General features: G+C 45.6%; 1 protein-coding gene across 1 annotated transcript in view; it reads right to left on the bottom strand.

Annotated features, from left to right (window-relative positions):
- The window catches only part of LOC119455843 (uncharacterized), a 33,384-nt gene extending 22,946 nt beyond the window's left edge, over positions 1–10,438 (bottom strand). The window contains exons 1-3 of the mRNA XM_049660948.1: positions 10,361–10,438; positions 8,513–8,654; positions 5,766–5,934 (exon numbers count right to left, since the gene is read on the bottom strand). Of these exons, the coding sequence (XP_049516905.1) occupies positions 5,766–5,934; positions 8,513–8,654; positions 10,361–10,438 (389 nt within the window). The remainder of the gene's footprint in view (positions 1–5,765; positions 5,935–8,512; positions 8,655–10,360) is intronic.
- Between the last annotated feature and the right edge of the window lie 1,889 nt (positions 10,439–12,327).

The following is a 12,327-nucleotide window of genomic DNA, read 5'->3' as shown; positions in this document are numbered from 1 at the left end:
GAACACAGGGACACCGCTGAAAGAAATGCACACGCAAAACAGCGTTGTGTGTGTGTGTGTATGTGTGCGTGTGTGTGTGTGTGTGTGTGTGTGTGTGTGGTGTGTGTGTGTTGTGTGTTGTGTGTGTGTGTGTGTGTGTGTGTGTGTGTGTGTGTGTGTGTGTGCGCGTGCGTGCGTGTGTGTGCGTGCGTGTGCGTGTGTGCGTGTGTGTGTGTGTGTGTGTGTGTGTGTGTGTGTGTGTGGTGTGTGTGTGTGTGTGTGTGTGTGTGTGTGTGTGTGTGGTGTGTGTGTGTGTGTGTGTGTGTGTGTGTGTGTGTGTGTGTGTGTGTGTGTGTGTGTGTGTGTGTGTGTGTGTGTGTGTGTGTGTGTGTGTGTGTGTGTGTGTGTGTGTGTGTGTGTGTGTGTGTGTGTGTGTGTGTGTGCGCGCGCGCTTTTCTGTCATGGAGCGTTCTGTGCATTGCTCTTAGTCACACACGAGTCACAACCTCACCCACACTTCCACCATAGCAATTGAGGCTTTTTATTCTTCCGACTCCAGGCTCCAAGACACTGCTCATGTTTGTTCACCCCTTTGAACCCTATTGTCTCTGGACGTACAAGTCAACACTGAATGTGGGAGCACTGGAAGTAACATCAAGGGCCAGAATCCTCCACAGGGTATGTTTCTGAACACTTCACCTAGCACCGCGATTTGTTCATTTATTGGACTAACTTTTGTTTCACCATTTTTTGCTTGCATGTGTGTCATGGCTTCATCATTTCTATTTTCTAGGAAAACGGACAAAAGACAGATTATTGGTCTGCAAGGTGCTCACGCCAAGCTATAATAAGTTCAACGGTCCCCATAATGACAACAGGTCCTCTTGAACTATGTGCCTCGCCATGAAATGTTTGCAAGTTTACCACACCGAGGGGTCTCGTAGTCTACAGTATTGTACCATACCGAGCGATAATGGTAAAATTTGACTTACAAGCTTACTTGAAGGTCGTTTTATGACAAACGGAAATAACACGTTGAGTCCCAACTTGTTTCTTTTCTAGTCATTACAACCATGACGATCACTACAGAAACTAGGTAGCAAGCTCGTACTTGCTAATGCACAAACTCCGTCATCTGCTCTTTGCAAATCAGTTTGGCGGGCTATACCAGCAAGTACCACATGCTCCCTCACAACGATAATTTGTTACATGAAAATGCAAAACATTTTAAGACGATCAAAAGCGCTCAATGCAATTTTGAGGAAATGACACTTCATGGTGACTGATCTCTGGTAGTCACTCTTACATGGTTCATGAACAGTTAGCATCAAATCATTAACTAGGCTAGCCCTGCACAATAAGATAAGAGATGCTGCAAAAGGCAAGCTCACACAACCGGCCTACTCTACATTTCACAAACTGACAACAAAACTAAAAACGATTTTTCTTTCACTTCAAACAGCAAATGACAAACCTGAGCACAGTGTGTTCAAAAAAAGGTTTTTGAAATATACTCGCAGAATATTAAGTTCGGCTAAACATTCTGCCAATCTACAGTGGACGAGCAAGGGAAGCCTCAGCGTGGAAACTTGTCTTCGTCACGGCCCTGACAAATATGTTTGCTTGTTGAAACATTGCCTTCAGGCTGAAGCTTCCTTTGCACACCTATGTTACTCAATTGAAGCGTTATCTCCTTGCACCCTCTGTGCCTTGTTTGAATATATAAACCGATATTTATTGTTTTCAACATTAAGCCGTAAATTGCGTTTTGCAAGGATCTGTGAGCAATAATTGGGCTTGCTTATATGTTTATTTAGTCCCCTTGTTTATTCACAAAATATTTGTAGAAGTCCTTGTAAGCACTGTTGTCTCCATAACGTTCCTTGCTTTTCTATATGTACCCCACTTGTGTCAAAGCCTTGACTGCCGCACCTGAACATGAAATGTGCAGCAGAAATATCAAGATCAGACGATATGTGCTGGGAAATTTAGCATAACGTTTTTCCTTTTTTTGTTCCGCTACACTACGTGCCTCTCGCCAATGTGTTATGAAAAGAATGGGACATGGCAGCTCGAGCTTACCTTGCTGACACTATATCTTTGCCGAGCACTTTTTGATTATTTTTTTATTCTAGCTGAAATCGTCGAATGCAGACAGTATACGTCTAGTACGAAATACGACAAGCAGCGCACTGTACGCAGCTACAGTACGAGGGTAGCCCAGCATAAGTATTGTTGTCGGAAGCTTTGTTCTCCCTGCTTCAAATGGGACTCCGAGCGCGATGAGAAAAATTAGCTCGATTTCAGCTTTCCGTTCTATTAACAATAAGCATTGACAATAAGCAATGTAAGCTTAATTGTTTGGAGTGGGCTTTTTTTTTTTGCCAGTTGAGGCCTCTCGGTCACCTAAGATCCTCATCAGCAGCAGCCAATTTTTATGTTCCCCGGGATCGTGCCACGTTTCGACGCGTACGAGCCGTGCCGCACGGTCTGCGCATGCGTGGGCACGCGTCCGCAAACGTACGTGTGGTCTGGGCTTAATGGCGGCGTTTATTCAATTCCGGTATCCATAATGGCTACTTTTGCGAGCTTTTCGGGACGCTACCACTCGAATTTAAAACGTCAAATTTTGCATGGCGGCTCCTCCATAACTATCTTCAACTATGCTTCCGACACGGTCCAACATTTCCTTTCAGTTGCCCTTTAAGGCAGGCTGAGACTTTGAAAGGTGGTGTTGAAGAATTGCAATCAGAAAAGTCATGAACGTGGTAGTACTTTTTTTTTATTCTTCGTATGGTATCAGTTATAGTTGTCCTGTCTAGAAAGCTCAAAATTTAAAAAAAAAGCCGCATTTCATTTTGTGGTTGCTGTTGCTTTTGATTTTTCATTAATGCATCTCTTTTCTCAAAACTATCAGTCGCAAAGCTTTCGAATTTCGCAAACACAATGAAAATGGTATATTACAAATGTGCAAATAGAATAATGCAGATCCCTAACATATTTATTGCAAAAGATGACATGCTTTTAATTTATTGAAAAACTCCCATTAGCTTGCGAATATTCATTCTAGCTCTAAAGTTGTATGAGGATTTAACTGAAATGTTCACATAATTTAGTTAACATACACCAAGCAGTTTAAGAAGAACGTACAAATGTGTCCAAAAATTACATTCTGATAAAAATGCAAATAAAGCGGCGTAAGACTTCTTGATTTATCGAAACATCGCAGGATTACAGTCTTGTTCATAATCAACATTACTATAACCTTTCTGTCTGTTTCTGCTGACATTTCTTTGCTGTTGTTGTCGGGCTTTCAGTTTCGAAGTCGCTTTTTTGTATCCGCCACGAATCCATCAATTGAGGGCACATGGAAACACACAAAGGTCCAGGAGTTACCCCTAGGTGCTTTATCAGGATCGCACTATGGCGGTTGGCATAGAACTTGCGTTTTCATGTCAGTCTTAGCGTTCCCTTCTTGAGCAACACCGAAAAAGGCACGAATTAGGACCTTGACAGACGCGATATATCATACTGCCTGAAATCAAGCAATCAGAACAGGAACGTACGAGAGCTGACTGTAAGATGCACTACATACAAAAAGAAAGTGGCAAAACCAAAATCAAAACTCGTGTCGAGCAGAAGTTCAATCAATGATAGGGGGGGGGGGGGGGGGGGGGGGTATTACACAATAATATGAAAAATGCGTACAAAGATATTTGGTCCCATAGCCTAAAGTGGCTAGTGATGGGTCCAATACAAAAAAGTGTATTGCAATAATTAGCAGTCTCATACAAAGGAAATAGCGATAGTATCATACATAAGCTGTAAATACTATATATAATCACAGAACTGCGCTAAAAACGATAAATAAATGAACAAATTAACATACACATGATTTTTTTCATATAAAAATCTCGAGAACGTGCTTGGTAAGATAAGCAGTGACATTTGCATGTAATGTCAAAATTTCTTGCGAGTTTTATTTCAAGAGGCAACTTGTTCCACAGCTTAAGAGTTGTTTTTGTGATAAAAGCTTCATATGGAATCGACACTCGACGACGGGGCATTCCCAATTTCTGGTCGACGCGGCAACTAAATTTAATTAAATAAGTATTTTAAAGTCACGCATTCCCAAATGTTCTATATTCTTTGAAAGCTAAAGAGACGCTCTGTGAAAAGACCGCAAAATGATAAACTCAATATTTTGGACCAAGCACCTCAGATTAAATGATCGGACTCACAACTGCTGATGCGTGCGCAGATTTGGGTACAAACAACACTAGCGGCACGGCGCTTATGCCAGCCTCCGACGAACGGCATTTCCCGGCTGCCCAGCGAGTGTTGCAGCGCCGCACGACGCCTGCTCGAGCGACGCCACTGCGGGCAGCATTATACTTGCTTTTCACGCTTAGAATAACGCCTGCTAGAATAGAATGGTGTCTGAACTAAGTATTTTGTGACAAACTAAGTTATTTATGACAAAGGTTTGCGCTGTCAAACCTATCCAGCCAAAACGAGACCAGCGAGAGCTCTGCTCGCCGGTGCATTGGCCCACCCGCACCCAAGCTTCAGAGCCAAATGCTGTTATAATATTACGGCCATCAAACGTGAATCAAAAGTGCAAAGTGAACGGGAGCTTCTCCCGACCTCCGCCACGTGCTCCATTTATGACCACGTTAAATTTCAGTCGTGCTCATTTCATAGACACGAACAAGCTTTGGTGCTAGTAGCTGTCGAGGAAGTACTTTGAACAAGCCAATGTCCTTTTTAAGTTTCTAACTTCTCTCTGTGTCAGGGAGAATTAACTACTCAATAATTGCCTCTGGAAACCACACTGTCACGACCACCGCTAATCGCACCGCGGAACACTGCATGCGTAAAACGCAGTCATCACGACTTTGGTATGCCAGCAACAGTGTTAGATTACTCGAGGAATAATATACGCGCACTTATTAAACACATTTTTTTTTCAACAGATCGGTGCATATCGCCTCAAAAATTTGCGCTGCCCCTAAGCTGGGCGGTACGTTCACGTGATCTCCATCTTCGCGCCACTTCCGGCGGTTTCCCTTTCGCCCTGTCCTCCGCTGAGTTCTTCGCGCGAGAGCTACGACGGAAATTTGACCGGTGATTGTGCGGCACGCACAATCGAGAAAATAATTTCAGGAATTGAATAACACTGTGACGGCTTCCTAAAACACCACGTATCTCTCAATTCGGAAACCACTTCAGTTTCCTTTCGTGCGCGCCACTTGCCTTCCTTTCCTTATATCGTCTTCAAGCTAATCATAGGCCGTACTTTGTCTTTCCATTTGTCATTCTTTTTGGTCACTGACCCACACGATGCCCCTCTGCCGCTACTGCAGGGTCGGCCACTCGGCATGGCGTATTATAAGCAAACAAAATTGCATCATTAAAAATAGGGTCCCTAGGCTTCATCCGCACCGCTGTTAGCACCAATGTTTTCAGAACTCTGAATCCGGATTCACCACTCGGCAGTAGCTGATAAGGGTGACGGATGAGGTTGGTGACAGGCGGGTATTACGAACTTCCACTAAACTGAGCTTCGTCAGTCGGTTTGGCTGATGCCTTCAATTGAAGAAGCCCTTAGGTGGACTTGTTGACGGCGGTAGTTTGCAATAATCGTTGCCGACAACTAAAATCAATTGTCTGCGTGACTCTGGAAAACGGGGAGCATAATACATGCCGACTCTTCGACGTCTTACATCGGTGAGAAAAGGCTCACTGCCCTTCTAACATGATGTGCGACGAGTGCTCAGACAGACCTGTGAACGCTCTGTGTTCTGATGACGGGCACGTCATGCTGGGATTCCAAGGCCGGCCACGTGAGCGGGCTCCGCCGAGGAGCCTCCAGGGCCAGTGGCTGGGTGGTCGCCTTGTCCAGCTGCGTCTCGAAGCTGCCGCGCATCTCGGGAGCTGCACCCTTATTGGCACCTGCGTCAAGCACTGGCCTCAGACACACTCCCAAAAATGTCCCGCCGGGGTTGCGGTGTTTCTCGCGCATGCGCTCACAATTGTCATCACAATTCACGCCTGCTACACGATTATCAGCCCCATTGTAGTGTCTGCACCGGCCGCAAGTACAATTGTCAATTCCGGGCATAAAAAAGAACGCTGGAGCACCGTTGCAAGCTTTGAAGCAAGCAACTTTGGAACACATTTATAACGTGCACAGATTCGGGCAACATGTCTACACAGATGGTTCAGTAAAACTCAACAGCTCTACTGCTGCAGTCATCATCCCGGCAAAATCTGAAGAAATGCAACTAAAAACTTCATTTGTTACCACCTCGATGGGTGCAGAACTTGCGGCACTCTGTGCTGCACTTGATTTCATTAATCAGGAGCCACCGCAACAATGGACAGTCTTTAGTGATTCTAAGGCAGCCCTTCAGTGCATACAAAGCCCAATGCGCCACGGACCCAATGAACAACTGGCCTCAGAAATAGGAGAGGTGCATGTAATAGGAGAGAAGCCATGACAAGGGGCACAACATACTCTTTCAATGGCTTCCAGGACATTGCAACATCAGTGGGAATGACCACGCCGACGAAGCCTCCCGATCTGCACATGAAAGTGGTCAATGTGTCTTGATTACACTTTCGCGAACAGACGCTGCGGCTGGGCTGCGATTCATGTCCCGCGAATGTGCTTTGCCACTGTGGGACTCGAACACTTTCACCATGTGTCGTTTGCGTTCGTAGCCCAAATATATATTTTCAGTAGCCCAAATATATCCACATAGCCAACTCGTCCAAGTCGACGCCAAAAATGTTTTTCCTGTAGCCTAATTTGGCTATATATAGCCAAACCTGGCAACACTGCGACCATCACCGACGGAAATGTGACGTGTGTGAGACATCTCTTGTATTCAGACCCTCGTTCGAGTGTCCGTTTAGTGGTACAGACAGTAAACATTCCAAAAAGTACCGTTCACGAGATTTTGAAGAATAATTTTCAGATGCGAAACGTTTGCGCGGAAATCGCGCGCAAAATGTTAATGGACGACAAAAAATCGAGCCGAGTTGAAACGGGCCAGGAACTTTGGGACTTGTGCGAAAGTGACCCCCACTTTTTAGACAATGTCATCACAGGTGACGAGTCTTGGGTGTTTGAATACGACCCCGAAACAAAAAGGCCAAGTGGCGAGTGGTACAGCTCGGCGTCCCCTCGCCCCAAGAAGGTCATAATGAGCAAGTCAAAGGTCAAGACCATGCTCATTGGGTTCTTTGACATCAGCGGGCTCGTCCACCATGAGTTTGTGCCACAGGGCCGAACAATCAACGCCAAATTCTATGTGAAAGTGCTCAAGAGACTCAAACGAAGGATTCATCGCGCCCGGCCTGACATCGGGGTTATTGGAAACTTCACCATGACAACGCGCCACCCCGCACAGCCTTCCTCGTGACCCGCTTTCTGACCGATTGAAAGGTGCCAACGGTTCCCCAGCCACCCTACAGTCCTGACGTGGCTCTCCCAGGCTTCTTCTTCTTTCCACGCTTGAAAATTTCCATGAAAGGACATCATTTCGGGACAGTTGGCAAAGTCGAAGAGGCTTGCATCAAGGCTCTAAAGGACATTCCTAAGGAGGCCTACCGTGACGCCTTCGATGCCTGGAAATCTCGCTAGAAGCGATGTAACGACGCAAGATGAGCCTATGTTGAAACCTTTTAATGTGTTGTACCGATCTGATCAATAATTTTTAATGGACTCACTGACATTACTTTACGGACATAACCTGTATGGCTCCGGCAAACGTGAAATATGTTTGCTTCAATCAGAACCTAAGCAGAATCATGATGTCATGTCGACAGTCAAAGTGGGGCTTTCTAACATACAGTCATCATGCAGGCATTTCTTTCGTAGAATCGTGGTTTATCCGTCGCAATTGATCTCCATGTAATTCAAACCGTGGACCCCTGCCGGATGTTTACGGCAGTATCATACATAAATAGGATGTATTCCCTCATTTGTTGCCATTTCTGTACTGACGATGCCACCCGCATAGGTGGCGAAACGTCTATGTCGTTGTTATACTTTTGTTGAGTAAAGCCAGTGATAAAAAACGTTGAAGCATATGAATTTTCCGCTGACAAGAAATTGTTTACTTACGGCCTCTACTGGAATGCAGCAGTTCGAATGCGACTGGCTGTGACGGCTCCCATGCAGCCTGCGTAGGAGCCGTGCATGTGCATGCACTACCGCAGCCTTACAAATACTTGGCTGACCTTCAACGTAGAGCCGGTATATTGCGACGTGAGAAACAAATGTTAAGAATCACTGGCTTAAGAAGCGGCGCATATATGGTGTTTTCTACTCAAGTGAGACGTACGTAAAGCAACTTCTATTTTATATTCATTGGTCATTGCGGTTCAAAGCGAATTCTGGGCTCAGACACACGTTGACTTGCATTTACATTCGATATTGCAGCACGAAACGCGTTGCCGAACTCCCCAGTTTCGTAGTGAAATGAGCGAGGCGTTCTGTGCATATGAAATGGAGGTTTCTTACGCTTGCGGCTGCGGATGTAGCAGTAGAGGACGAAGATGAGGAACAGTGCGACCAGAGCCACGTTAACGGCGATGGCGGCCACCCAGGCGCTGGGCAAGCCTGGCTCCTCCCGAGGCCCACCGGCCGGGTCTTGCCACTGCGGCTGAACGCGAAGCTTGTTTAGCCCGATAACTGAGCAGAGCCAACAACGGCAGCCACTAAAACGGAGTGGGAATATACGCTTCCGCAATGCCTCTTGTCCTTTACGAAAGGTGCACAACGTCTGCTGGGGACAAGCGTATCAAGGAACAAGAATTATATTGCAAAGAAAAGCTTAGAGAGGCTCGATAACGTTTTTTCTGAACAAAAGTGGTGAAAACGTGCACAGCTGCATATAAATCCGTGACGACATACTAATTCGTATTGGCGGGGCGCGAATGTTCATTCGAAGGGGGAAACTTGGCCTTTCCCTGCTAAACCTTTTTTTCCACCAGATAAATGTTAACGATGTCCTTTTTTATTATTCAGACTACCAAAGCAACATATAAACTGGGCACAAGAGAAGAATGTTTTATGTGTCGCTGTCAGTCTAAATATGTGCAGCCAACTATCCCGAACCAATTACTTCACCTGACTAGACTAACTCGGTGGTGCACGACCTCCCCAGCAGCATAGATGTGTATGGGCGCCATCGCCCAATCGCACTGCCTTTCGGCCTGTGTGCACAACTTGCAATGTTGGGAGACACCATGGGGTGCTTAGGCATGTTCCGCTCTTTCGCTATAGTAGCAGCGCAAGGGACGCAACAAATGGACGAAGCGCTTCCGCTTGTCCCATGCGTTTTTCTATAACAGGTACCAACTAGCCCATGCCTTTTGCAGCTTTTTCATGCTGACCTCCTTTCGAAACCTTCTTTAGTCAAATGACTCTTGTCGACTGTAGAAAGAATTACTTCATTTGTAACTAACACTTTTGAAAAGCAAGCTAGATCTTGTGTCTACCTCTGTTTCTCATGCTTTAGTTTGTATGTACGTGCTCTGCCCGTTCGCTCCTAAAGTGCGGTAATTGGACTAAATATGCCGTAGTCCTAAGGGTATTCGCAGTCCCATGCATATTGTTACAAAGGTGTTCACAGAGAACCAGCCTAGCTTTCAAATACAGTGTCAAACATCGTGTCACCGGGGCACAGGGCAACAACAGAGTATTTCAGAGGCTAACGGGGAACTGCGATACGTTCGGCACCGGAAGTGCCGACTCAGCTCCCCGTGGAGAAGCTGAGTGTACTTAGAGTCCGTTAAGGCAACGGACCTTTGTGTTCTTGCCATCGCGTTAAGGAAGCAGAATTCATAGGATTGCACTAACCGACGCTTGCATGCAATGAACATGCGAATCACGACTTTTACCAGGTCTTAATCGACGTAATGCAACCTTGCTGTGTCACGTGCGAATACTATGTTTTTACGAGCGCTTATTAATTCTTAATTAGTACGGCGAACTTGCAACACATGTCGCTCCGAAGAAAGCTTCATTGGGCGACTCTCCTTCCTTCAACCATCACATGCTTGTCCTTCGCACCGCTTTGAGGCAGCTAGACGTTTTTTGTTCCCCTCCCCATTGCGAGCCTGGCTATCACTTTTCGCTTGCCTCCCAGCTCCTTCAGCTCGACGTCACGGCAAAAAGGCAACGTAAAAAAAAAAGCAAAAAAGAAAGGAATAGGTGCTTCGAACCGTACTTGCCCTACCCAGTGGGCTGGTGTACTATAGCTGCATCGTTCGCGGCTGTAGTGGCGCAGTGAAGCCGGTCGTCAAATCGTTTTATTGCGACGGATTTTCCATGCAACGTACTATGATTATGGCAAAAGCAGCACACCTTGAGTGTGTCGTTGGGTGCGGCCCTCTTGGCCCGGGCATGATTCCTGTAGCCAGTAACCAAGCCGTGCGCAGCCATGGCCTGCACGATGTCATAGCACTTGTAATGGAACACGAAAGAAGACCGTAACCTGTTTTAATGGGACCCTATAATGGGGCCCATCTATAGCATAACAATATGCTCCAGTATTTGTAGTTTTGACTAGAAAACACATGCGCAAGTAAAATGTTCCACATCAGTGAAAAACTAAACATCTAATTTCTTGGCCTCGCCTTCATATGATCCGCCCCAACTGCTGAAGCCTCCGCACGTTTCGACACAGAAAGACAGTCAAGCCTTCATATCAGTTTATTATTATGATGAATTTAGCGCATCCAAATGAGCACCACGTTTGAATCGTGCAACATACCTTGCAGCAAAGCTTGCAGTACTTATCAAGGTTGCAGGCGCACCGCGCTCTCTTAGACAGTGCACCGCCTCTTTTTTGTGTGCCGAGAAAAGCTCATGAAGCACCGCGAGCATTTTATCATCTCCTCATACAAAAGGCTTTATCGGGTGCTAAATTTGTACCTTTCAACGTGGTTTGTGTTTATATATTGTAACTTGGCAACGAGGGGATAGAAGAGGAGAACGAAGAACTCAGCAGCAGCCACGGCTACATTTCGGTGGCGACATCGTGGCGACCTCTCATCCATCCTGGTCTTCACCTGTGAATACACATCGATCATCCTTCATATATATATATATATATATATATATATATATATATATATATATATATATATATTGTATACCGTGTTCGTTTATTTTTTTACTCAACATAACTTCAATAAAGAGAGGGGAGGGGCGGTCCATAAAGCGTTTCGTTCGTAAGTGATCTCTGCCTTCGCTAATGACATGTCCAGCATCGGGATTGGCTGCTGTTTAATCTTACGGGCAATTCTACGGTAGCTGATTTTCCTGAATTCAGTCTAGTTCTATTGCGCTCGCTCGGTAAAAAGTTATTACATACTTTAAGCGTGTGCGATTATTCCAAACGTTCGAATAACAAATCGAATATTTCCCTATTAAATTTCGACTTCGAATTGAATAGTCCCTATAAAAAACAGAAAATATTTAAAAGGATTTTAGAATACTTGACGTCGTCAACTATTCACGATCAAACGTTCTTTCATCTCGACCACAGTGGACATAACGTACTAGAGAACGCTGTGTCGCTCATTGAGCCAAAATTTTCTGGCTAAACCATGATCACTCGCAATAAAACTTTGTTTAGGCGTGAAGTGGGCATTATTCGGTGAATTATGACATTTATAGATGCAACAGCTGCGTCCTCTCACCGAATTAGTTCTGAACATTGCAACATACTTGATGCAGTAAGTATGTTGCCGATGCAGCAGCATTTGCCGCTACCATGGAAACTAGGGGGGGGGAATCGAGTAGGCTGCATAAAGCACGCAGCCGCAGTGGGGTACGTGAAGCGCCTGGTGCGTGCTGCAGGTGGTGTATGAGGGTAGAAATGGCATAACCACACAAGTTACACTTATTTATGCATTAGAAAGCTTACATGCCTAACTTATGTTACCGCTAAAGTGGGAGTCTTAAGGTCTAATTTTGCAATCTGGCTCGCTCCCTATTCGTAGTGGGCCTGCCCTGGTCAGAGGTGGTGGGCGTGAATTGGTATCCCTCTGTCTTGCTGCATGAGTCTATTCACGCCATTTCTGGACCCTACGTGTCGAACGCGGGGGCACCATAGCCGAGCAAGCCTGAAATTTCTGCAAGAAATGGCACACTTGCAGGTCTTGATGAGCACGGGATTGAGTTTGATGGAATATGCGTACTTACTATGGCTGAGTGAGCTCTCTCAAATGCGACCGCTCCTGCTCGGATCGACACAAGTACTGCCGAGCTATGCATCTCTGAACGCCGAGCAAGAGGCTAAATTTAGCTCCGATTTTAAAGAGGTA

Source organism: Dermacentor silvarum, chromosome 1 (genome assembly GCF_013339745.2).
Source record: "Dermacentor silvarum isolate Dsil-2018 chromosome 1, BIME_Dsil_1.4, whole genome shotgun sequence".
NCBI lineage: Eukaryota > Metazoa > Arthropoda > Arachnida > Ixodida > Ixodidae > Dermacentor > Dermacentor silvarum.
This window is presented reverse-complemented; position numbering and strand designations above follow the sequence as displayed.